The sequence below is a fragment of the Chroicocephalus ridibundus genome, chromosome 16 (genome assembly GCF_963924245.1).
Source record: "Chroicocephalus ridibundus chromosome 16, bChrRid1.1, whole genome shotgun sequence".
Taxonomy (NCBI): Eukaryota; Metazoa; Chordata; class Aves; order Charadriiformes; family Laridae; genus Chroicocephalus; species Chroicocephalus ridibundus.
Genome location: NC_086299.1, coordinates 10,647,801 through 10,673,856, shown reverse-complemented (window position 1 = coordinate 10,673,856; position 26,056 = coordinate 10,647,801). Strand labels below are relative to the sequence as shown.

Genomic DNA, 26,056 nt, shown 5'->3' with positions numbered 1-26,056 from the left:
CTTTCTAGATTAGCAGGATGAGCTACCTTCTGTTTTCCATTTCTAAGAAGTCCAGAGAACACAGCGGAAAACAAGCTCATTTTTAGGGAGCTCCCATGCACCATCCTGCGACCTACTCTTCCGTAGGGAAAGCTTTAAAGACAGATACCTCATTGACTCGTGGTTTCAAAGTGATCTAGTCCAATAGGAGATACAGCTAGGGAATAACTCATCCCTACCGCACAGCGCCAAAGGAGGGAGAAGCAAAGAAGTTACAAGGGGTTTGGGGCTGCTCCCCAAAAAAAGTAGCCTAATAAAAGGAAGCCTACACACACACACCACCCAGCAGGACTAGGAAACACTCCGAGTAGTTTTAAATATCTGAGGGAATTAAAACAGACTGGAAAGCGCTGAAGTCATCCCAGTTTGAGTGCAGTGAGTGAGTTTTGAGGCATGTAATCATGAGCCACCCGGCCAAGCCCAGACAGGGGAGCTGATAAAGACTAGGAATGTAATGCAAGTCACTTCTGTTCAACAAGATCTAAAGACATCTTAAAAAAAAAAAAAAAAAACAACAACACTGAATTGATTTAATTTCTCAAACCTCTCTGTATTGTAACAAAAAACTCCAGTGCTTCAGCAAAGTACATGTTAAACTGATCATATTTCTAATATTTGTTGGATTTTAACCTGTTCAGCATGTGATCACACCCGCAGGCTTTCACAGAGCTCAACATTATCCTGGCAACTGTGGATTACAAAGCCTCATAAACTTTGTCAAATTCATCAGACAACCCTATTCCAGACTCAACAGGTCCATTTTACAGAATTTTCCTTTAAAGCCCAGTTACATTTTTATGACAGACAGCTGATCTGCATTGAGGATTAATCCCAAAAAAGTGGTAACAGAGATGCAAGTGCTGCAATGAAAAGTTAAATTAAAGTCTCCAGCGGGACGCTGTGTAGATAGGTTAATCCTCCCTAGTGCAAAGGCAAGTTTGGAATTAGGCACTTTCTTCGTACAGGCCTGTGCATGCTCCAAAAGACCCTGAGAGATCACAAAAGGCCGAAGAAATCCACGGTGCCTATGGCAAGTTCCCCCTTACATAGCACAAGTTGCAAGAAACGCTGTCCCAAACGCACCCTGACACTGCGGCCCCTCTTGTACAAGCCTACTTTTCCCAGTTTAATGGCAAGCACATGAAACGTGGTGTTACTATGGGAGCCCCTTAGTTTTAATGCACAGTAGTTGCAATATATTCTAGCAGCAACGGGAACTACGGACTGTGAAGAATTAAGTGAAATTTTGTGGCTCTTTGTACACAATCAGCGTTCTCTCCTAAACCAAGAGGTAAGAATGTGCATGATCTTGCCTTCAGTCTCCACAAGCAATTCGATGCAGAAACCACAAGCCTCCAAGCTTGCTAAGATTCCTTTTATTTTTAAGCTGCTGAAGTCTGTTTTCAGGTCAGAACGCGTACGTTCTCCTCGCCAAAGGAAACCGAGCTGTCAAATCTGTCCACACATCCTGCACCGGTTTCCTGCCGAGCCTCAGCAGCACCGCGGCTTCCTCTTTCAGGCAGGACTGAAACTGCTGCCATTTCATCACAGGTACCGGCTGGAGGCAGCTCCCCGCGAGCAGCCGCCGCCTGATGACCAAGAACCATTTCATGATGCTCTTTAGCGCACACACCATTAACTCACCAGTCGCAGCTTAACCAGCTCCTCGCAGCTCCCAGATCCTGTTTGGAAGCCTGCTACATGTTACAAGAAAACAGAGCTATTTCTGAAGACTAAGACCATTAATTATTTTTTTTTCCCCTCCCGAACAATGCAATTGTACAGTAAAAAGGTTATTCATCTAACTCCTGTGAGCTCAAAGCACTCGGGAGTCCACAATGAAAGGAAGACACTTAGGCATGCTGATGTCTGTTAACCACTTTTACCCTTCCACACTACTTCCATTTTTTACCTTATAAAAAACCCCGCGTTTCTAAATAAAGTATTTGTTTGTATTTGATAATTTGTTCCTAGACTAATCACAGTCATTTCAAGGCACCCTCGCCCTACCGTTTCAAGGTACTTGCCCTCTGCCACGTCCTCCAGCCCTACTATAAACTAACACTTTTGCTTTTCAAATTGGCAAGTCTCCCAAACCAGGGGCACCAGAGAGAGACAATCAGCTACTACAACCCAAGCCACCCTGTTTCCCCCCCAGATGCCTACCAGTATTATATGGGGAAAGCACTAATTGAACACTTGCGGTACAGACCTGGCACGGCGAACCCTTCATCGCAAAGATTACTGCGCGCAACGCACCGGTTCTCTGTGAAGATCACAAACCACTAACAAAGAGACCGCACGGGTTCAGCTGTCAACAGCAGAGCTAAAAGACCTTGGACCTCTTGCTACACTGGTGTTGTCGCAGACCTGTGATGCAAACCACCAACAGGAGCTGCTCTCTGATTAAGAGCTGAACCCCGGGAAGACTCCCTGGCACAGAGGGCAAAACTGGTTTCAAGAGCGGCGTTACCGCGGCCAGTGTTCTCCTCTGCAGGTGTACAGCAGCCATTTATGGATGTTACCTAAATCCCCCAGCCCAAAACCCCCCTTTCAGCCTGCTAGGAATCTTCCTCGTGGAGATCTCACCCCAGAACTACACACATGTGCCACTTCTATACTAGTAACGCAGTAAAAGAAATTCAAAAGTACGTATCACGCTCTAAACCACCTGGTGCCCAAGCTCACCTGCCTGCAGCTCAGACTGCTGCGGGCACACAAGCGAGAAACAGAAATGCATGTGCTCCCAAAACTTCCAAACTGAGCTTAAGGCCCAGGTATTTAACTTCTTAAACAGAGCTTAAAAAAAAAAAAAAAGCTGTCAAGCTATAAACCAGCACAGGCGTTGCACTCCCTCAGAAGAAGGGAAATCATGAAGTCCAAGGCAAAGCTTGCAAAAAGCAGAAGAAACCACTGAAGAAACAGTCTTGTATCGTAATCAGTTCAGGGTCTTGAAAAAGATATCCTTCTTTTTAAGCACTGGTTGTTTGGGGTTTGTGCTGGGTTTTTTTTTTTGGTTGGTTGGGTTTTTTTAACTTCTGCTAGCAAGTCAGGCAACCCTTTAAATCCCATCTCAGAATTTGCACTCCACAAGGGAGAACTATCTCCAAAAAACAGCGTTGCTATTTGGTTTATATGGAAGGCGTCTAATTAGCAGACATACGGCCAAAAAAAAAAAAACAACCCTCAGTTATGCTACAAGTTGGTGTCAAGAGGAACACAAGAATTCCGGGTACGGATCCAGATCTGCGGCAGGTCTCAATGTGAAGCTGAAGAGACCCACAGCAGCAGAGCACACTCCGGCTCGTACGCCTGCCCGCACCCACAGTCTCACCCTGGCACTGGACACAAGAATGGGCAACATTTAGGCCCACAAAAGCCAGATACAGGATCACCATCACCGACGGAGCTGGACCAGCACCATGACAGACCTAACTGAGCTCTCAGGCTGATGTTGTTCTTGAAACCCACCGAATTTGCTACCGTTATGGGAACGCCTGTTTGAGGTAAGTATGCGCCTGGGGTCTTGGAGCATCCCAAGGTCTGCCCCGCAGCACAGCTTGCGTATCCCAATGCCTCTGTGGTTTTGAAGCACCCGTTTCTAGCCAAGTTACTAGGAATTACCAAGGAAGAACCAAGAGATCTCTTCTCAAAACGCAGTTTTCTGAGATCAACTGGTATTTTCTACACTTAACATAACTTTCTTTTTCTGATGATGTAAGTAAGGATTGACAGCCACTTTGTACATCTTCGTAAAGGCTCCTCACAACAAACTGGTGAAGCAGAGACATGCACAAGATAGGAAGTGAAGGCACTGGGTGGGGGAATTTTAAAAGCCTGAACCTAAACTACCAACGTGCTTCAAGTTCTGTAACTTCAAAAAAAAAGAAGGGGAAAGCCATGTCATCCCATTTTAGTCTGAAGTTCGAAACAAGAAAGCTGCCCATGCAGCCTGCCCAGACAGAGAGTGACCCAGTGGGCTCTCTGCAGCCACGCCAGCTCCAGCGTGGTGCAGCCGTGCCTACATGTGCCCACCCGCCGTAGCACTGGCACTGACCATCTCACCCATGGCACGGCTCAAAACTGCCACCTTAACTTTACCGAACTCGACAGGAAAGAGCAAAAGCGTCGTTTTCTCTGTTATCACTCTGGTTAAGATTACACTGTCAAAACCAGCCCTCGGCACCGGGAAAACCTGCCTCAGATCAAACACTGGGAAGTATGTGGGCTTACATTAAGTCCTTTTTGGTCAAAGGCATTTTAATCTTACATCATTACTCTTCACTTTCATATTCTACAGGAAGCTGGTTTACCCTACCGTGTAACAAAATCCTGTTCAGTATTTTAATACCACATTAAAAAAAAATATCTTTATTAGCTTAGTTTCATACTGTTAATATGTAAAAATATGAGCTGTACCTATACTCCTGTTCTTGCACACTAACAAATCATGGTGCGCACTAGCCTCGCTGTTTCTCTCCCCATACCAATGGCCAGCTACGTTCTAAAACAGGCACTGGCAGAACTTCCTCTATTTTGAGGCACATTTTTGCATAATGGGAAGCACCCTGCACGCGCATCAGTTGCGGCAGATCTCTCCTCATTCCTGTTACGCACAGGGAAGGGGACAGTTGCGGGTGCTCCGTGCACACAGCCTTGAGGATGCAGCGTGTTCGGGGGACATAGCTCAGGCCGAGCAGCAACATACCGTCTGAGGACTAAAGAGATAAAGCTTTGTTGAAAAAAAAAAAAAAAAAAAACATTGCAAGAGCAACTTTCAACTTTTCCAAGCCACTGAGCCACCTTGCCATTTCTTTTAAAACTAAGGAAGTAGCTGGGAAGTTCAGAAAATAACTGAAGCGGGAGAGGTGGCCCCACACTCACCTAAGCGGAGGAAGCGACCAGAGCAGCTGGAGCCCCCCTCCCTGGCGCGGCAGAGGACAGGCCACCCGCAACACCTGGGCCGAGGCAGCAGGACCCAGTGCCTGTTGGGCAACTAGCAGTTTCTCAGCAGTAGGTAAATGCAGAAGATGCTCAAGAAAAAGTAACAGCCCCCACCGCAGGACATGGAAGAGGAGGATCCTTCTGAGTGGAACCAAGCCTTTAGCTCGGCAACACAAGCACTAAAAACAAAAATAAGTCACTAAACTCAAGTTAACTGTTCAAACGCATCGAGGTGAACCACAACCAGAGCATGGCCACCGTCACATCCAAGCCCAGGACACAGCCTTCCCACAACAAGCCCTTCGGCATTCAGCTGTTTGCCAGCCACAGCTGGCCCAAGGCAAACAGCTACACCAGATGATGGAGGGGCAGATGCCCTCTTTCCTTACACCCAAAGCTGCAGGAACATTTTTGTCATTCCCCCCCGCTCCTCCCCCAAACAGAACACTCATCATTGGCCAAAAACACAGCACAGCATCTTTCAACTTGAGAAGAGCTGAGCAATTCAAAACAGCTTGTTACAAACCAAGACAATTCTGGCAGCCGTAGCTATGGCTGTGAGTCTGGCACCGCCAGTGACAGCAATCCCGTCCCGCTGTAGTCTGCCTCCGGGCCTCGACTAGTCCCCACTCCTCTGCTCAGCCTAAGGTTTGCTCCGACACTGTATTCGCTTGGTAAAAACCTTCACCCTGACGTAGTTTGGTCTACGCTTTGAAAATACACACTGATACCACACCATCGGACCACAGGCACGGAAGTCTGAGCGCAGATGAGGGTGGTATCTGCACAGCACCGCCAGGCAGAAAGGCTCAGAGGAAGCCCCTCCATTGCTGTATTCAAAAAGGTTTTGTTTCGGTTTTTCAAGAGACAAGAGAACAGCGCATGGAACAACTCTCCTGCTGGGAATTATGCCGTAACATTCAAAAGTAATGGGGTGAATTAGCAGCGCAAGAGCTTAAAATAGAACTACGGTTTTTAAAAGCTTTTGCAAAACTAACCCTTTGTTTTCTCTTTGTAAAATGTCCCTTGTTTAGAAGAAAAGTCGATACATCAAGAAAAGGACAACTCCTTCACCGATGAGAAAATAGGCCAAACAGTATTTTGAAGTTTTAAAACTCTTTTAAAACAGAAGTCACTAACTGAAACTCAAAGGGAAGACTGCAAAGATCAACTTCATGCCAGCAGCATTGAAACTCTGCTTCTCATATTCATTATTTTCAGTTTACTGCACACCCAGGACTGGATAAACAAACCCAGTTCTTCCACCCAACAACAATCCACCCCCAGAAGCTGGGAATATCTCGCCTTAATGCCATTTTTGTCGTTTATCTCAGGCATTTACCTGCAGACCATCATAAAGACGCAGCAGGGGCTGCAAGAGGCAGCTAACCACTGCATATGGAAGGCCATACGGAGAATTTTGTGCCCGAGGAGACACTCTGGTGAAAGGGTTTTACCTGCCACTTCCAGGGGTAATCCTTTCCGATGGATACCCTTATGGTATGCATGTGTATGCAGTACGGTGTAAGCTATTTTAAATAGGGCTTGAAGGAAGCCACGTAACTAAGTGATGATAGGCTCCAGAAACGTAAAGATGCTTCAAATTTCTTTAAAGCTTCAGCATAAAAACTTAGCTAGTCACTACGTTGTTTTATTTGTCACGTATTAACTACTAAAATTAGCGGGCTTTTTCAGCTGCATTTAGCATAATGGGGTGACAGGAGCCAAGGCAGAACTCTGCAACACGCTAAGTGTAAGTGGTTAAAGGGACCTTCTTGTGCTACTCAGAGTACCAGAAACCGATTTCACTTCCATTCAATTTGACAGCACCTTCACCTTCTATGAAAAAAAAGGTGGTGTTCTTTCCTCAGCAACTGGAGCCTCAAGAGTGAGGATAATGACATCCCCCTACAATTCCCCCTTACAGACTATTACTCTAGAACTCAGATCACTGAAATTCATACGATCGAGGCTAATGACAGCATGAAAGCTCATCTGACCACAAAAAGGCAGGCAGAGGAAGGAGAGGGCTAAAATGCACAAGCCCATAGATGATTTTTAAAAGCTGTGAGCACTCACATTAGCGTAAAGCAGATTACATACCCCTCAGCTGCAATGATGCACATTCATATATTCTACAAGTTCTCGAGTTGGAAGCCAGCTGTATCAATATGCTGTATTGACTGTGAAGCTCACAGGGCAACAGATAGCTGTTGAAAAGATTTTAATTAAGATGTCCAGCTGTCTGTGCTCATACGACTTGGAAATTTATTTCAGTACCAAAGCAGCATTTTAACCAGAAGGAACTTTTACATCAGGATTAGCAGTCAACTTCAGGCTGCTCTTCACATCAGCCCTTCACAGGCTTTGCAGGAAAGCAAGGAAAGCACAGCTGCACACTCATCAGGGAAATCCCTTGGAGTTTCAGATGTTTCTGTTTACTATTGTTCTTTTAGTAGAAGCTCTACGGATTCCATTTTAGATACTCCAGACACTCCAGGACTTCCAGAACATTTCTATTTAACAATGAAAACCCAATAAGCTTCACAAAACAGGCATCAGTTCCAGGCAAACAAATAACCCCAAGCAGGACATGTAATGAGCTGCGAGCACCAGTTGCAGGTCATGAATAACCAAGTTCAAAGTATGCAAATCTAATGATTAAAATTTCTGCCTAGAACACGTTACCAAACTGCAAACATGTTTTATCTTGCATCACAGTAGTTTTTAATTCCTTGCCAAGATTTAAAAATGCTTTTCCTCATTGTTACCGAGGCATACGAGTGAACAGTTTAAACACAGAATCATTTCTACAGTTAGCAATATACTGATGCCAGCCTTACGTGTGCCCTAAGACCTGTTTCAGAAATACATTTGCCTATACCGCCTTCCCCATAATCCTACACTAACAAGAAGGAACAGATCCCAAAGCAGAACAACGGATTCTCCACATATAGCTAGCTGAATACAAAGGCTTTCTATCTAAAGTTGGTTTTGCATAAGACCCTTTTGCTAACTGAAAGGGAAAGCTTGAAGAGCTTTACTGAGTTATTGCAATTAGCAGTATGAGGAGCTTGATCCAGGTTTTAAATACCCCCCCCAAAAAAAAAAAAAAAAGGATGTTTGGGGCACTTTGAATAAAGACAGCTAGCACCTCCCTTCCTAGAAGAAACACAGATGAACACGAGACAAAGACAATCACAGATGGCCAGACCGAACTACTTCTGCCTGCTCAGTTGTCATCTAACATGGCCTCCTCGCTAAGGCCCTGTCAGAGGAGGGTAGCGAAGCCGCTCTGGCTCCACCGGTTGCAGTACCCACACCGACAGGGCAGCAGGAATTCTGACCATTTTGCAATTCTTCATTAAGCACAGGTTTCACAACGCCAGTTGTTATGCTCGCAGCTACCCGGCCATACGAGCGTCTCCTATTGTCGCCATCAGCTGCAAGCTCTACCCGCTTATAGGAAAAAACACTAATGAAGTCCAGACCACTAAAACAAACCTTTAAAACACAGCTAGGCGACATGCTGCTGCAGTATATGCACCCTGATGAAGTTTAAAAGGAGAAACATATGTCAACACCAAGCCTCGAGGTAGCCCTGGCTCCTACCCCAGCCAAAACCAGCGCCGTCGTTGGCACCGGTAAGGACGGCCTTCGAGGGAGCAGAGACCTGCACCTTGGCAGGCGAAGCCAAGCCGCACCCCCCAACCCCTTCTCGTGTGGGAGATGGCTTCTTGCAGCGCATACAGCTCCGGCCGAGCCTTCCACAGCGCCCGCGGCGGCGCAGAGCGGCCACGGTGCCCCGGCCGGGCAGCGACAGCGAGCCCAGCCCGCAGCCCCCCACACACCCCTCACCCCGCCGCGGGTGACCGCCCGCCGCCCCCCAGCGCGGCCAGGCCGCTCCGCGGGGCGGGGAGCCAGGTCAGGCCCAGCCAGCCCCGGCGGGGAGCGAGGCCCGGGCCCCCGCCGCGGCCGACGCCCCCAGCCCGGCAGCGGAGCGCTTCCTGCCGCCGCTCCGAGGGTCCGGCCCCCGCCCGCCGCGCCAGGAAGCGGGGGAGGGGAGGAGGCGGCGGCCCGGCACCGCCGCCCCCGGCAGACCCGGCCCCGCGAAGGCCGAGCCCCCCCTCCCCCAGCAACCGGCAGCGGGGAGGGGGCTCCGCGCCAGCCCGCACCCCCCACCCCCCCCGCCCCGCAGCGCCGGGAAGGGCCCCGCCGCACCCCGCCGGCGGCCGCCCGGGGAGGCCCCGCACACGCACCGCGGGCCCCGGGAGAGCGGCTGCGGCGCGGCAAGGCGGGTGGGGGGGGCGGCGGCGTGCGGGGAGAAGGGCGCGGGTGGTCGCGGCGGCGGTTCCGTGCCCGCCCCGGCGCGGCCGCTCACCTCAGAGTCTCCGCCGGGCGTTGGCAGCGGCTGCGGGGTCTCCTCGGCTCGGGCACAGGGGCACGCCGCCGCTGACGTCACCGCGCAGCGGACGCCGGGCGGGGCGGGGCCGAGGGGCGGGGCGGGGCCGGCAGGGGGCGCGCGCCACCGCCTGCAGGGCGGGGCCCGGCACCGGGAGCGGGGGGTGGAACACCGAGGGAGGGGGGCAAGCCCCGGGAGCCCCGAGCGGCCGGGGGGAGCCCCGGGGCCGTGCCCGCCGCAGCCCCCGTGACAAGCGGGCACCGCACCCGGCGGCGGGACCCCGCACCGGCACCGCCCTGCCTGCACCGGGGGAGGCGGGCCCCCGCACCGGCACACCCTTGCCTGGAGCGGGGGCGGCGGAACCCCCACCCCGCACTTACACCCCGGGGGGTGCGGGACCCTCTACCCTTTACCGACACCGCCCTACCTGCACCGGGGGCGGCGGGACCCCGCACCGGCACCGCCCTGCCTGCGCCCCGGGGGCTGTGGAACCCCCACCCCGCACCGCCCTGCCTGCGCCGGGGGCGGTGAGACCCCCCCCCCACCCCGGGGGATGCGGGACCCTGCACCCCCCTGCCTGCACCCCGGGGGCTGCAGAGGCACGGGGGGGGGGCACAACGTCTCCCCCCCCAGGGTGCGCATACATCCCTGCGTCGCTGTTTCCAAATTCCCTCCGTTTTTTCCTTTTTTATTTCTTTCTTTTTTCCTCCCTGCCCGCAGCTGAAATATAAGGGGCCAAAGAGCCGTGGCTGCTCTTGTTGGGAGATTCCTGGCTGGGAGACCCCCCCCGCGGGGGGGGGCTACACCCAAACCCCCTCAAACCCCCCAAATAAAATCAAAACTGCCCTTCGGGAAAAAGAGCAGAGGCGGAAAATCTCCCGGGCGCTGCCAGTTTGAAAAGCAGGAGCCAAAATCTGGCCTGGAAGAGAAAACTTGTTTAGAGTTAATTCGATTTTTAAAAGGCAGGGAGACCCGCCAGCCCCCGGGCCAGCAGCCCCAGCAGTGGGCAAACATCGGCCCTGGGAGCACCCGGAGCGGGTCAGACGTTGAGAGCATCTTTCTGCCGGCCCTTTGGAACAAGCCCCGGGTTATCTGCACGTCCAAAGAGGGAGCAAGAACCACTCTGCCCAACCCCGCTGGCCTCAGAACCACAGCTCTGTCTTCTCCTGCAAATACTGGGGGGGGATTTTGGAGCGAGCCGTTGCCATCAGACCAGATTCACTGCCGCCCTGAGCGCTCACAAAAGGGAGAGGAGTATTTTCAAAAACAGGATGCCCATGAGCCAGCAATGGGCCCTTGTGGCCAAGAAGGCCAATGGCATCCTGGGGGGCATCAAGAAGAGCGTGGCCAGCAGGTGGAGGGAGGTCATCCTCCCCCTCTGCTCTGCCCTGGGGAGGCCACAGCTGGAGCGCTGGGTCCAGTTCTGGGCTCCCCGGTTCCAGAAGGACGGGGAACTGCTGGAGAGGGGACAGCAAAGGGCTACCAAGGTGCTGAGGGGACTGGAACCCCTCTCTGATGGAGAAAGGCTGAGGGATTTGGGTCTCTCCAGTCTGGAAAAAAGACGGCTGAGGGGGGACCTTATCAACGCTGATAAATACTGAAAGGGGGGGTGTCAGGAGGATGGGGCCAGGCTCTTCTCAGTGGTGCCCAGCGACAGGACAAGGGGTAACGGGCACAAACGTGACCATGGGAAGTTCCATCTCAACACGAGGAGGAACTTCTTTGCTGTGAGGGTGGCAGAGCCCTGGCACAGGCTGCCCAGAGAGGTGGGGGAGTCTCCGTCTCTGGAGACATCCCAACCCCGCCTGGAGGCGTTCCTGTGCCACCTGCTGTGGGTGACCCTGCTCTGGCAGGGGGTGGGACGGGGTGATCTCCAGAGGGCCCTTCCCACCCTGCCAGTCTGGGATTCTGTGAATGGAAACGAAGTCTTGCAGGAGACGGCTCATTTTTATTCAGGAAACGCGTTACCTACCGCACCTGGAGCAGTATGTAATTCTGCCTCCTTCCCTCCGTGGTAGTTCCTCTAAGCAAAGCAGAGGAAACCTAAAGGAAAGGCTTGGAAAAGATGTAGGAGCGAGACATGGTCCATACCTCATCTGCGGACAACCTCTGCCCTCCAGCACCGCGTCCTGCTGGCTCTTCCCAACTGATTTTTGGATGATGGCTCAGTAGAGGCTGAGCTGAGCGGATGAGATCATGACCCTCAAGGGACTTGGGGAATCCTCCACCAAGCCCCATCTCCTCCGTTCTCCAGAAACTCATCCCGGCTGCAAGCGCAGCAGGAGGCTCCAGCTCGTCTTCCTCCCACCGGCTCCATCCTTGCCCGTTTCCCACGGGATGAGTTGCTCGGCTCCGCAGCAGCACCTTCCAGTATTTCTGACGTCACCTCAGCTCTTTGAGTTTAATTAGATCCAAAACCAGCTGAGACGGCAACGCTGGGCAAGCTGGTCTGGGGGAACGGTACCCCCTTCCCAGCATCACCTCCCCGCACATCCCCGCTTCCTGCAGCACAGAGAGCAGCGAGCGTGAGCCCGCCATCTCCATGTCTTGCCTCTTGGTACCTTCTGTGGATTTTCGTACAAAGTTAGGGCCGTAGTGGTTTTGCTTTTTTGTGGCGAATCCAAGAAAAAGACGGGCCAGCCCCCAGAGGAACCGCAGGACACTGGGGAGTTACAGGGTACAGAGGGTCAGGGTGGAGACGTAGGAAAGCTCGTCTGAAACCCCACCAAAGGCCAGCGCATGAAATCACAAGCTTCAAAGCCCTACGGACGTCACCCCGATCCCCTCCGCGTGTCGTTGTACTGATTTTAATGATGGGAAACAGAGATAAAACTGGGGCAGGAATCCCCTCTTCCCAGAGGAGGATAAATCAACGCATGTGAAGATTGCTGATGTCTCTGTAATTAGCACCATGGCAAAGCCCATGCAGTAATTAACTTTCTCCCTTCGAAGTTAAGATTTAATAACAGGCAGTAAAATAAGACCTGGGGCGATGAAACAAGCAGGGGAAAAAAACCATCAAATTAGACACTTGTGACTCGATAAGGAATTAATTATACCCTGGTCTAATAATAATAATAATAATAATACATTGCTTTTAATCTGCCCTTGTGCTCCAAGTGAGGGAGCTGGGAAAAGGTGCTTGGAATGTCCCACGTTGACTCCAAGGATGGGGCTTCTGCCAACCAGAGGCTCAACCATGCCGGGACGGGGCTGAGCTGGGAGAAGAAAATCCAGGACAAAACGACCCTGGGCTGCTGGGGAGCTGCCTCAAACCTCCCACCCCTCTGCGATCCTAGCAGGGAACGGCTCTTCCCACGGGGAATCGGTGCCGCCAGCAGCCCCGAGCACCTCTCAAGGCAACTCCCAGGGTTGTGCTGGGTGTGTGGGGACCAGAAGACTGGGGACAGGAGGCTGGAGGAGACGCCGTGCCCTGCCAAAGGGGGAATAAACTGCAGCGATGGCCAGCCCCAGTGATGGCGCTGGTCCCCAGGGGTCTCTTGGGGGTGCAAAGAGGTTGTCCCTCCCCTTGGCAGAGTCACTGCAGCACCTCACCTGAAGCAGCAGGTTCAGACATCGAGATGGAGATGCATAAGTCAAGGGTGACGTGGGAGAACACAGTGCTGCAGCATCCTCCTTTACAGGACACTGGTGGGGCATCCAAACCCCTCCCAGCTTCAGGGGGGGACCGGGAGGAGCAGGACACTCTGGGCACTCGGTGTAAGGTGAACAAATCAATGCTAGAAAGGGAACAAGGAAGTTTAGAGGAGGTAAAGAGATTATTTTGGGAGCGTATGCATGAACCGATGCAAGCCTGATGCATAGACTTAGCCCCGAATTGAGTTGGGTATCACCCAGCGGAGCTGAAGGCCGCGGTGTCTTCCTCAGCAGTGGTTAAGGAGAGATGGGGCAACGCCTGGGAAGGTCACTTGGTGCCGAGGACACCACTCTTGCACCACCACCACCTCAGAAGTGAGGAGAACCCAACTGCAATGGGGGTGGAGCTGGTGCTTCTCGGCAGAGCGCAACCGCAAGTGCACCTGGGGTTGGGGCTCCACCAAGAAGCACCAGCTCCAGCCCTGGGGGGCCCAGACCCCAGGGTCAGAATGCCCCTTCCACAAATGGTCCCCAACCTTCACACGCCGCCAGCGAAGGAGGAAGAGGAGGCTGAGGCCAGCGTGGACGTGCAACGCCGTGAGCAGCACATAAAGTCACTACCTCATCAACCTGGGGGGGTGAACAAGTCATGGGAGGATCCAACCAGATCTAACGTTACATGCCGGGATCCAACCTGGACATCTCCTTCTCCAGCAGTACATTCCCACCTCAGCTCCTGGCAGAGCAGGCGAGCTCCTGGAGGAGCCCTGGGTGGCTGGGCAGAGGGAGGACAACTCCTCAGCAGTTCTGATCTTTGCCTCTCCCCAGCTCTTGGTGGAAAAAGAGAGGCTGGAGATGTCCTACCAGTCCCACACGCCACCCAGTCTCCCTGGTAAAGCCAAAGGGATCCTTGCCATGCAGACAGGACACAGGGCCTGTCTTGGAGGTGCATCTGAGACCAAGATTGATTTATTTTCTCCACTGCCCCGGCACAGAGGCATTCAGCGTCCCTGCATGTTCCTGTCTCACCCCAGCAGCTCAACCCACTTGAAGCCATGGGGAACACACAAGGACTGTGAAACACCCAACCTTTTGAAGAGCACCTGAAGCCTGCATGGCACTGCTGAGGATGCTCCTCCCAGAGAAGAGAGCTCTGGGTCACCCCGTGTGACAGATTCATGGGTTCAGACCAGTGAGGACAGAGACTCCGGTCACAAGAGACCCTTCTGCGCAGGGTTTCCACCACTCCTCCCAGGCCACGGAGCTTCCTAAACACGGGCATTTTAACGAGCAGCAAAATCCAGCCCTGAAATCATCACCTGCCGCAGGTAGTCACAATGAGGTACACCAGAGCCGGACAGGTAGGACATGTTTTATAGCATTATCACATCTGCCCCAAGCATTTTTGCTTTTTGCCCCGAGCTCTCTTGGAATTGATTCCACCTGGTATTATCTGCCCCTCGCTACAGCTTGGCATAAGTCAAAGAAATAAATTACTCAATTACTAGAAAATCCAGTAAGACTGAATGGAGAATTAGTCTCATTAAAGCACAGAGCAAGTACTGGCGGCATCAGCATTTTTAGGTTTTGGTCTCTTTCCTTGCCCTGCCTTTGGCATCACGCAGGCACTGTGTGTCCTCATGCAGGACTCTGCGCAGGGGGTCCCGTCCGGTCACTCGTGTCACTTGGTCAGGCCCTGGAAGTTGGGCTCGGTACACGGTGGCAGCGCTGCCTGCCGGCTCAGCAGCTTATCCAGGATGTTTATTTCAGCATCTCGTCTCTCAATGTCCTCAAACGGAGTCCAGGACATGTCATGCTGGAGCTTATAGGCACCAAGAAATTCGTGGGGACAGGTCCCCCATTCCTGGAGGAGAAAGGAGAGAATCCTATCACCGCTCCGTTTCCCTCGGAGCTGGGCTGTGCTGTCCCCCAGCCCAACCTCTGTCCATCCTGGATGACCGACCACCTTTGAAGCAGTCCCAGCTACGTGACCATCCCATTTTCTAACCTAAAAATAGGCTCAACTACCCCAAGTCTAAGACCAGGTCAAGCTACGGTGGTGCTGACACAGGGAGGTTTGGGGATTTAAGCTCTCCCGGACCTGCACAGAGCTCCTCTACCTGCTGGATGTTTTGCTCTGAAGCCCTCACCCTGCACGTAAGAAAATGGGTGGCCTGGAAGGAGGAGCCTCCAAGGCCACCCCTACCAAGCTGCAGACAACCTCACTCCCTGGACTGAAGCCCCTGAGAAGACCGTACTGCCAGACAGCCACACCGCACAGGGAAGGCCCAGGGCATGTTTGCAGTTCCAGAGAAAGAACTGCAGGGACCAAAAGGCAGAATTCAGGTCCATGCGCCGAAGGTCTTCTTGTCCACCACCCACCAAGGTCCAAGAGAACTTCATAATTTGTCTCTTACACCAGCAGGGTAATCCCAACCAAGGACAAACGCCAATTGAGCAAGGGCCTACAAATGTCCCCATCAAGGTGGTACTTTTCTCTAAGGTCTAGAAGTGCCCAAGCACCAGAAACTTGGATTTTTTTTCCCTCCCTGCTTCTTCAGGGGCCGTCACCACCCACCTTAGGAGAGAGGATAGAGAAGTATCGCTGTCCGCTCTCCCGCCTGTACATGTAGTAAATGTTTCCTGGCTTCTTCACAAGGTTGCAGGCCACGTGGTGCAGATCAGCATCTCTGTTAGCTTCATCCAAGACCTGAAAATCAAATTTAAAATATCCACGCTTGAAATAAAATGACAGCACGGTCTTGCCTCTCAGCCAGAGGCCAAGATACTTGGACACATCGCTCGCGAGGCCTCATCCCCCTCAGGCTTCACGTGGCAGACCTTTACTTGCCCAGGAAGGAGATGATTTCCAAGGAGATAAAGTTTTTTCCAAGTTTCCCCTGTTAGATGGACCTCAGAGCTCCTGCACCCCTCCACGGAGCTGGAGATACCTCCAAGAATCTAGGACCTCTTCACCACAGCCCCAGGTGCCCCTCTGTGCCTGACCCCACCACACGCTGGACTCGTTCCTTGTCTCCATACACAGATGTTGAACCCTGGGGGCTTCCCTGCTGCGGTCCCTCGGGGAAGGGACAGCAGACAAAGGGGAATTCATCACCCTGGCTCCACCAGCTGACGGCTCCACAGCTCCGGCTCCACCAGTTAACGATTATGTGACGTAGTGGTCTTGATGGCAGCGGGCCAGTCGCAGTGACTGGCAGATCCTTTCCCACTCCGGCTCCGAGATTTCACCCCCAAGGGTGAAGTCTGAATTGAAGAGGACAGCTGAGTCCCACTGGGCTTGCTGCTGGGGCCACCTGCTCTAGCAAATGAACTGGGACAAACTGGAAAGCCAAGCCCGTCGTTAGGTAACAGCTCATCTTCTCCCAGGGGCTCAGATCCACGTCATCACCCCACTGCACCGAGCCCTCCCAGGAGCACAATGCACACGCTACGACGACAGGAGTTGCCTGTCCCAAAACCAGAGTCATCTCTCTGTCCTCCCTGACACCCGAGCTGGTTTTGACTGGCCGCCCTCGCTCCTCTGCCTTAACAGAAGTCCTCCCTGGTGTGCAGAGGACTGAAAGCACTGAAAGCATCCCCCCACCCCCGTCCCCAGCTGATACCAGACAATAAACCCTCGTTATCTTCCCACTGAATCTTCTCTACTTGGCGCCTGGCCATGATTCACATCCAGGCCACAGCTCTTCCCCATCGTCTGGCAGTTAAGACAGACCCCGATCTCCCTCCCCTCGCAAGCGCAAGGCAACCAGCCTCCTGCCCAGCCCGCGGACGTGGCCTCACCTTCCGAGCCTGCTCCTGCAAGTACCGGATCTGCTCAGCGATGACGGTCAATTTATTGCAGGCATTCGCTCGGATGAAGTCGTCCGCCTGCGAGGAAGAACGGGGTTTGGTCAGGACGGGGACGAGCCGCAGCCCTTTGGGCCTTGCCATGTTGGTCGTGGCCTCGCTCGAGGCTTCAGCGGGGCTGTGGGTGGTGCAGGAGCTGCCCCGTGTGCGGCTGGAGGGCAACCATGCCACCCCCGGCAGTGGGATGACAGCTGTGGAGCAGGGACCTGGCACCGGCGGCTGCCTGGCCGTGCTGGGTGGCAGTGGAAGGGAGCAGTAGGATATACTGGGAGGCACTGGGGGGGACTGAGAGGTAGGGGGATGCACTGGGAGGAGGCAGTAGGACTTACAGGGAGACACTTCTCAGGTGGACTGAGAAGCTCTGGGGGACATACTGGGCTAGGACTTAGCACTGGAAGGTAGTAGGAGGCACCGGGGGGGATAGCTGAATATTGGGGGAGGCAGTGGGGTGGGCTGAGAGGGACTGGGATGGGCAGTGGGACATATTGGGAGGAACTGGGGTCATCTGAGAGGGACTGGGATGGACTGCGATTCGCTGAAGGGGCAAACAGGACATATCGGGAGGTGCTGGGATGGACTGGGAAAGGGGGTGTCAGGACACACCTGGACACACAGGGGTGGACTAAAGGCGGTGGGACATACTGGGAGGTAGTAGGGCATACTGGGATGAACTGGGAGTTTGGTGAGATGTTCTGGGAGTCACTGGGGGGCAGCAAGGCACAGCGGGTGGCACCGAGGTGCAACGGGAGGTACTGGAGGCACAGTGTGGCCCACTGGGGAACACGGAAAGGTACTGGAAAGCCCTGGGAAGCACACGGGGATACTGGAGAATACTTTGGCATACTGGGAGGGGGCAGTGGGGTATGGTGGGAGGCAGCGCGGTCCACGGAGCACACTGGGAAGCCGCCGGGGACACCGGAAAGCAGCGGGACGTGCCGGGAGGCACCGGGGCGGCCGCCGGCTGAGGAGGCCCTGGAGGCGGCCGGGAGGCAGCGGGAACTGGGTACCCGCACGGCCCCGGGCCTGGCTCCGCTCGGCCTGGCCTCCGCGGTCCCGCCGCCGGGGCCCGGCCCTCACCTGCTGCACCTGCCGGGCCAGGGCCACCAGGTCCCCGGGGTCCCCGACGCGGGCGGCGCGGCCTACACTGCCCTCCACCAGGGCCAGGTCCGCGCCGCCGCCGACGCCGCCGGGCTCCGCGCCACCCGCCGCCGCCATCACCGCCCCGCCGCGCCCCGCCCCTTCCGCCCACGGGGCGGAGCTTCCGCCGAAGGAGGAGCGCGGCGGCGGGCGCTGATTGGCCGGCGGGGCGGGGCGAGGCGGAAGGGGCGGGGCGAGGCGGAAGGGGGCGGGGCGTGATGAGCCCCGGTGCCCGGTTGGGGGCGGGGCCTCGGCGGGGCGCGCGCGGCCCCGGGGCTCGGCCATGGCGCTGCCCGCGCTGCTGCCGCTGCTGCTGCTGCTGGCGGCCACGGCACCGGGACCGGGAATGGGAACGGGAATGGCACCGGAACCGGGACCGGAACCGGGGCCGGTACCGGCCGACCCCCCGCTGCCGGCCCAGCCCCCGGACGCTCTGTTCGCCGCCGGCGCCGAGGCGTACTCGCGGGGCGACTGGCCCGCCGTGGTGCTGCAGATGGAGCGGGCGCTACGGGCCCGGGCGGCCGTGCGTTCCCGGTTGGTGCGGTGCCGCCTGCGCTGCGCCAACGCCACGGCGGGACCAGCGGAAGGCACCGAGCCCCAGACCGAACCGGTGCTCCGCGACCTGCTCTTTTTCCGGGGGCTCCTCCGCCGCGCCGCCTGCCTGCGGGGCTGCGGGCCCGCCGCGCCCTCCCGGTACCGGCTGGGCGACGAGCTGGACCGCGAGTTCAGCAAGCGCAGCCCCTACAACTACCTCCAGGTCGCCTATTTCAAGGTGCGGGACCGGCGGCGGGACCGGCGGGAGGTGGGGGGGGGGGAGGGGGGGTGTCCGGGGCCGGCGGGACCGGCAGCGACCCCGGGAAGGGACGGGGGATGTCCCGGTGCCGGGGGGATGCGGGATGCCCGGAGGGATCCCGGGAGCTGAGTGTGGGACGGGACCGAGAGAACCGGGCGGGGGCGATCCCGGAGCGGGGGGGGTGTCCCGGGACCGGGGAGGGGCCCGGCTGCCCGCCCCGGCGGGGTGGGGGGTGCCGGCCGGCGGCCCCGGGCCCTGCCCGTCCCTCCCTGCCCCCCCCCCCCCGGCAGTGCCACGTCGGAGCCGGCCGGGGCCGCCCCCGTCACCGCCCTCCGTCCCGGCTGCGGGACCCCCCGGCCACCCTGATGTCCCGGGGACCAGGGTCCCCTCCGCGCCCCCGGGGGGAGTCCGCGCCGTGGGGCGGGCGCTGTCTCACCCCGTCCCTCCCGTCCCGCTCAGATGAACCGGCCGGCGCAGGCGGCGGCGGCAGCGCACACCTTCTTCGTGGCCAACCCCGGGCACCAGGAGATGAGGCAGAACCTGGAGTACTACCAAGCCATGGCGGGCGTCCGCGAGGATGACTTCACCGACCTGGAGGCCAAACCCCACCTGGTGAGACCCCCCCCCACCCCTACCCCGCCTTGGGCAGCCCCTCCCAAAACATCCCCCCCGCTGGGAAGTGACACCATGGCTGTTGGCTCGGCAAGCTCATGAGATGCCACCTTGGTGCTGGAGATCCAACTCCATCCCGTGGGGATCCATCCCCCTGCGGGGACAAGGCGCCCCGGGTGCTCTGTCACAGCGACAGACCCCCCCCATCATTTCTCATCCCTCCACAGACCGAGTTCCGTCTCGGTGTCCGGTTTTACTCGGAGGAGCAGCCGGCTGCCGCCATCCTGCACCTGGAGAAGGCGCTGGAGGAGTATTTTGTGGCGGATGCCGAGTGCCGCGCGCTCTGCGAGGGACCCTACGACTATGAGGGCTACAACTACCTGGAGTACAATGCGGACCTTTTCCAGGCCATCACAGGTGGGAGCCACGTGTGCTGCGTCCCGTCTCAAGAGCTGGGGACAATCCTGGGGGGGTGGTGGTCCCCAAAGAGGTCCCCAAAGAGCCGGGGGGTGGTGGGTCCCCAAAGAGGGCAAACCTTATCCTAAGTTTCGCTAGGAGAAGTGTGGCCAGTAAGTGGCAGGAGGTGTTTGCCCGTGCTTAGCACTGGGGGTGATGCCCAGGAATCCCCCAGATTCCAGAGGGATGTGGAGAAACAGGAGAGGGACCATCAGAGGGGCACCAGGACGCAAGGGTGGGACGCTAAGGGTGGCCATCCTGAGTGTGGCAACAGCCCCACCACCAATCACGCAGAGGTGGGCGACCACCATCCTTGAGGGTTTCCACCACTGAAAAGCTGTCAACGGCCCTTCTGGGAGCGGGAGGTCGGAGTGGAGACCCCTGAAGGTCCTGTCCACCACCCCTTGGCTGACCGTGTGCGGTGACACGGGGTTTTTCTCCACCAGATCACTACATGCAGGTGCTGAGCTGCAAGCAGGGCTGCGTTACGGAGCTGGCCTCGCAGCCTGGCCGGGAGAAGCCCGTGGAGGATTTCCTGCCCTCGCACTTCAACTACCTGCAGTTTGCCTACTACAACAGTGAGTAGCTCAATGCCTTGTCCTCCGTTGGCCAGTGGCGCTGGACATGGCGCTCTTCGTGGGTAGAAATCGTAGACTCACAGAATAGGTTGGGTTGGGAAGGGACCTTCCAAGACCAGCTAGTCCAACCCAAGACGCAGGGACATCTTGCACAAGATGAGGTCGCTCAAAGCCCGGTCCAACCTGACCTTGAACGCTTCCTATGATGGGGCATCCACAGCTTCTTTAGGTCACCTGTTCCAGTGTCTCACCGCCCTCATCAGAAAAAACTTCCTCCTTACGGACAACCTAAACCTCCCCTCTTTCAGTTTAAAACTGTTGCCCCTTGTCCTGTCACTACGAGCCTTGGTAAAAAAGTTGTCCCTGTCTTTCTTATAACCCCCTTTACGTATGGAAAGGCTGCAAGAAGTTCTCCCTGGGGCCTTCTTGTCTCCGGGCTCAACAACCCCAACTCTTTCAGCCCTGCTTCATAGAGGTGTTCCGTCCCTCTGAACGTTTTTGTGGCCTCTTCTGGACCCGCTCTAACAGGTCCACGTTCTTCTTGTGCTGTGGACCCCAGAGCTGGCCGCAGTGCTCCGGGTGGGATCCTATGAGAGAAGAGGAAGCACCACCTCCATCGGCCTGCCGGCCACGCTTCTTGCGATGCAGCCCAGGATACTCTTGGCTTGCTAGGCTGCGAGCGCACGTTGCCTGCTCACGTCCAGTTTTTCATCCACCAGTATCTCCAAGTCCTTCTGCCCAGGGATGCTCTAAACCCACCCGTTCCCCAGTCTTTACTGATACTGGTGGAGGACATTCCACTTGACCTTCATGAAGTTCACGCAGCCCGGCTCCTCCAGCCTGAAATGCAGAACAGAAGAGCTGGGTCTCGCTGTGCTGGGTTGCAGGAGCCCGTCATGTCACTTTAGATGCTCAGTTCCCGGGCAGCTTCCCTTTCCAAGTGAAATAACGGCCTCGAGAAGCATTGTTTTTGTCTCCGGCCACATGCCACCTCTTGCTCCAAACCACAGAGGCACCCTCCCCCTCCAGAACAGTTAGTTACAACCCGGGCAAATCAACCCCATTTTATTTAGTTTTTTATTCACCTCCTTAGAAAAATCTAAACTGTTTCTACGCAAATCTCTCCAAAAGGAGGGGGGGGAAAAAACCAGACCGAAGTCCAAGAAGATCGAAAGGCTGCAAACCCGTAGATGAAAGTGGGTCAGGGTGCTTCAGAAAATTGTAGGTCAGCCTGGAAATGGTTGGGTCCTGCTGTCTGGAAATAGGCTTCGAGATGTTTTCCAAGCGAGAAAACTACCCGAGCAACGGCCCGGATTTCTGGGGAGATGATTTCTGGAGGCAGGAGAGCGCCTCGGACTCTTAATTTTGCCTTTGTGGCAGGAGCAATCTTTGCTCCAGGGTATCTGCCCTACTTGGGAGACCCTTTGGAGAACAACAATGACTTTCTCTCTTGTTCCTCCTCCACACCGGTGTTTGCTCTGTCTCTGATGCTCTCGGACGTGCCGGTAGCAGCCCCGTTTCTCTTTGCAGATGGGAATTACGAAAAAGCCATCGAATGCACCAAAACCTATTTGCTCTTCTTCCCAAACGATGAGGTGATGAACCAGAATTTGGCCTATTACACCGCCGTCCTGGGGGAAAACCTGGCAGGACCCATCCAACCCCGAGAGGTGAGCAGAGACGTCTTCTCCCCTCCTTGGGGACCTTTGCAGAGGTTTTGAGGTCTGTTCTGGATGGGTCTGCTCTGGTCCAGCCACCCTTTGGTGGCAAGGTGGAGAGGAGTGGATGGATGCGAGACCCAACAAGCTGGAAAATAGCTGAGAGAGTGAAAACCATCGCTGGGAAAATATCTTTGGCCAAGTGAGGGCTTGATGGCTTGCACAAATGGCCCGGCTCTTGTGGGAGAGGTCTGCGAGAGGCAGATGGACAGACTTTTTGGGAGGACCTGAGCCCGCCTCTGCCACGCAGTTCCGCAACCGAAGCGCAATTGCTTTAAAAGGAGAGAATTTGGCTTGAAAAGAGCTGGATCCAGATGCTCGGGAGGTGGTGGGCAGGGCTGGATGTCTCTGCCCCACATCAGCTGGAGCAGGGAAAGGAATCTGCTCTGAAAGAGCTTCCTGCAGGAGGGACACGCGTGTGCCTCTGTCTCCCCTGTCCTCTCCCCAGGCCTCGTCCACACGGGACAGGGAAGTTCATGCAGGATGGGGAAAGCCACTTGCTTCCCGGCTGCCAGAGGGACCGGGAAACCAGGGCTGTGGGTCTGGAGCAAGGACTGCAGGAATGATGTAAAGCCTGCACCCTCCTGCCCTCGCTCAGTGTCTTCCCAGAGCCGTCGTGCCATGCCCTCACCCCGTCCCTCTGCCCCTCGCCACAGGAGATCCAGGCGTACCGCCAGCGAAGCCTGATGGAGAAGGAGCTGCTCTTCTTCAGCTACGACGTCTTCGGCATCCCCTTCGTGGACCCGGTGAGTGGTGCTGGACCAGGCTGGACATGGTGGCCAGATGGAAAGGGGATGCGGGGTCTGCGTCCCGGACAGATCGTCATCCAGCTCCTGATGTTGTTGTTCTTCTGGCTGCAGGACACATGGACACCCGAAGAGGTGATACCAAAAAGACTGCGAGAGAAACAAAAGTGAGTTCTCTCCCAGGCTGAGGGCCAAGCCTACCCACCGGGGGGGACCAACGGGACGTACCCCTCTTCCTCCATGAGGTTTGGGCCAAAGGCCATGGCCATGGAGGTGCTGTCAGGGAGGGTTCTAGTGTTGAGGCTGGAAGAGCCTGCTGGAGGGCAGCTGCTTGGGGTGATGGGGATGGGTTGGTCATCTTGAGCAGCTCGGGGTGAGGGCTGCGTTGAGGTGACTGTCTCCAGTCTTGGCTTTGTCACTGGCCCCTGGAGGCAACTTGTCCTGCCCTTGTCCTGGTGCCCCTTGTTCCCGACACGGGGACAGCGGGGCGGTGGAGCTGATGGCTGCCACGCGCCCAGGGTGGAGCGGGAGACAGCAGCACGCATCTCAGAGGAGATCGGCAACCTCATGAAGGAGATCGAGACGCTGGTGGAGGAGAAGGCTAAGGAGTCTGCCGATATGAGCAAGTTCATCCGAGAAGGTGCGGAGGGCCGGGAGGGGAGGTGGGATGGGGACCTCCATGTCCCCCGCTGCCAGCTCACAATCCCTCCGTGTGGATGGTGGCAGGACCACAGCTTCCCCCAGCCCTGTCCCCCAGGGTCGGTGGCACCCACCCCTGTGTCCTCCTGAGCCGGTTTGTGCCACAGGTGGCCCCTTGGTGTACGAAGGAGCCAGTGTCACCATGAACTCCAAAGCTCTGAATGGCTCCCAGCGCGTCGTGGTGGATGGGGTCCTTTCCGCCGAGGAGTGCCGGGAGCTGCAGAGACTGACCAACGTGAGCGCGGGGACGGGAGGAGCGGGCAGGGACGGGGCAGGGGATGCTGAAGGGTCCCGTCCTGCGGCTCAGGAGTCAGGCTGGTAACGCCAGTTGTGTTTTGCAGGCAGCTGCCTCGGCCGGGGATGGCTATCGTGGGAAGACATCTCCTCACACCCCCAGCGAGACCTTCTACGGCGTGACCGTCCTCAAGGCCCTCAAGGTTAGGGTGGCTGTGGGGAGGGGGGAGAAACAGGCTGTGGAGACCAGGGAGGGGGACGGTTTGAAGGCAGGCAGCTGCCTGTGCTTGCCCAAGCTGCCCAGGGCTGAGCCCGTGTCCCATCCGTCCCCCACAGCTGGGCCAGGAGGGCAAGGTGCCCCTGCAGAGCGCCTACCTCTACTACAACGTGACGGAGAAGGTGCGGCACATGATGGAGTCCTACTTCCGCCTGGAGGTCCCGCTCCACTTCTCCTACTCCCACCTGGTGTGCCGCACAGCCATCGATGGTGAGCATGGCCTCGGAGGAGCACAACCCGAGCAGAAGCGAGTCTCCTTCAGCCTCTTGTCCTGTCTGGGTCCTCTCCAACAGCTGGGGTGGTCTGGTCTTGGACCTTTCCTTTGAGACCTCCTTGCTGCTCCCTAACCTCCTCCTTTTCCCAAAGGGAAGGTGTGGGGAGCTTGTCCCTCAGCCCGATTTGGGAAGATGAGCAGCTCTGTTGGTTGCCTCCAATGGGGCAGGTGGCTTCATGCCATAACGGATTTCAGCACCCGGAGGCATTTGGGATTGGGTGCTGGGAGAGGCTGTGTCTGGAGGACCATGGAGGTGCAATGGGACAAGTCAACGGAGGCTTGTGCCACCCAAATGCCCTCTCATGGTCCACACTCCAGCGAGTGGAAGGGCTTTAGGCTACAGGCGACTTTCTTGTCACCTCCAAGCACATGGTGCTTGGGGATAGACACCGGTCCTGCAGGGATGAAAGGGTCATGACGTGCCAGGTCTTTCTCCACCCTAGAGAAGCAAGAAGGCCGGAGTGATAACAGCCATGAGGTGCATGTGGACAACTGCATCCTCAATGCGGAGGCTCTCGTGTGCGTGAAGGAACCTCCAGCCTACACCTTCCGGGATTACAGGTACCAGTGGTGTCTTATCAGCCAGAGCTTCCCCACCTGAGGGCACCATGGCTTGGTGCAGGGTAGGAGGACAAACCCAGCCTGGGCTCTCCTGCCTCTGGCTCCTGCCATGGTGTTGGGGGAGCTCCCAGTTGCTGGAGCTGTGGCCTGGGGTGATGGTCATCACCTCCACTTGTCCCGTGCTTCCTTTAGTGCCATCCTCTACCTCAACGGAGACTTCGAAGGAGGAGCGTTCTACTTCACTGAGCTGGATGCCAAGACCGAGACCGTAAGTAGCTCGGCTCCTTGAGGATCCATGCGCACCACCAAACCCAGCTCCTGCCGCTGGCCCCATCCCCTGTCCCACCACAAGGGATGGGCTTGGGTTGGGAGGGACCAACTAACCCTGTCACCCACCAAGTGCATCCTGACCGGGGTCTGCCGTCCCTCGCAGGCGGAGGTTCAGCCGCAGTGTGGTCGTGCCGTGGGCTTCTCCTCCGGCTCGGAGAACCCCCACGGGGTGAAAGCCGTGACCAAGGGCCAGCGCTGCGCCATCGCCCTCTGGTTCACCCTGGACCCTCGACACAGCGAGCGGGTGAGCTCCCTCCCCAGCAGCGGGTGGGTATTTCGGGGGGGGGAGAGGGACAATGGCCACGCTTATCCCCGTGGGTCTGCCCCACAGGAGCGTGTGCAGGCGGATGATCTGGTGAAGATGCTTTTTGGCACGGAAGAGGGGGATTTGCTGCGGGAGACGGAGCAGGAGCCACCAGCTGCCGTCGCGGTGGGGAAGGACGAGCTCTGATGTGCCATGGGGATCAGGACGTCCCTGCTGGGACCAGTGACACCGACGTTGTGGCTTCAGCTGTGGGGCTGCCGGAGGCGACCCCCCCCTCTGCCCCCAGCCGACGTGGGATGGGGGATCGGGGGATGTTCTGCACCACCCCTGCGGCGCCCCGCACCCCGCTGCAGAGCTGACCTGGGGGTATCACAGAGACTCTTGTGGGGGTGACACAGGGGACAAGGGAGGGATGCTCTGTGAGGGGCGAGGACCCCGTGCCACGGGAGCAGCCACGTGCCTTTCCGCTCGGCTGAACCCGCGGCTATTTAAGTGCCTTCTACAGAAAATGGGTGAATAAATGT

General features: G+C 56.4%; 3 protein-coding genes across 4 annotated transcripts in view; 1 reads left to right on the top strand and 2 right to left on the bottom strand.

Annotated features, from left to right (window-relative positions):
• CDC42 (cell division cycle 42) overlaps positions 1-9,463 on the bottom strand; it is a 28,845-nt gene extending 19,382 nt beyond the window's left edge. Inside the window, exon 1 of one of the 2 annotated variants that reach the window (XM_063353632.1) lies at positions 9,365-9,463. The gene's annotated coding sequence lies outside the window, so the exon portion shown is untranslated. Of the gene's footprint in view, positions 1-9,242; positions 9,265-9,364 lie in introns of those variants that run through there. The other variant, XM_063353633.1, reaches the window with a different exon arrangement.
• A 4,872-nt stretch (positions 9,464-14,335) lies between these two features.
• C16H1orf50 (chromosome 16 C1orf50 homolog) lies at positions 14,336-18,104 on the bottom strand. The gene is made up of 4 exons (XM_063353776.1): positions 17,930-18,104; positions 16,787-16,873; positions 15,561-15,692; positions 14,336-14,846 (listed from the first exon to the last, which is right to left on the bottom strand). Exons 1-4 carry the CDS (start codon positions 18,065-18,067, stop codon positions 14,664-14,666), a joined length of 540 nt encoding a protein of 179 aa, XP_063209846.1. The 5' UTR covers positions 18,068-18,104; the 3' UTR covers positions 14,336-14,663.
• A 125-nt stretch (positions 18,105-18,229) lies between these two features.
• P3H1 (prolyl 3-hydroxylase 1) lies at positions 18,230-26,053 on the top strand. Its single transcript, XM_063354082.1, has 15 exons — positions 18,230-18,761; positions 19,242-19,394; positions 19,622-19,811; positions 20,297-20,428; positions 21,959-22,098; positions 22,803-22,892; positions 23,007-23,059; positions 23,411-23,532; positions 23,699-23,826; positions 23,933-24,028; positions 24,162-24,312; positions 24,820-24,937; positions 25,130-25,205; positions 25,371-25,511; positions 25,599-26,053. The coding sequence occupies exons 1-15, from the start codon at positions 18,273-18,275 to the stop codon at positions 25,716-25,718; spliced, it is 2,199 nt and encodes a 732-aa protein (XP_063210152.1). The 5' UTR covers positions 18,230-18,272; the 3' UTR covers positions 25,719-26,053.
• The last annotated feature ends 3 nt before the right edge of the window (positions 26,054-26,056 follow it).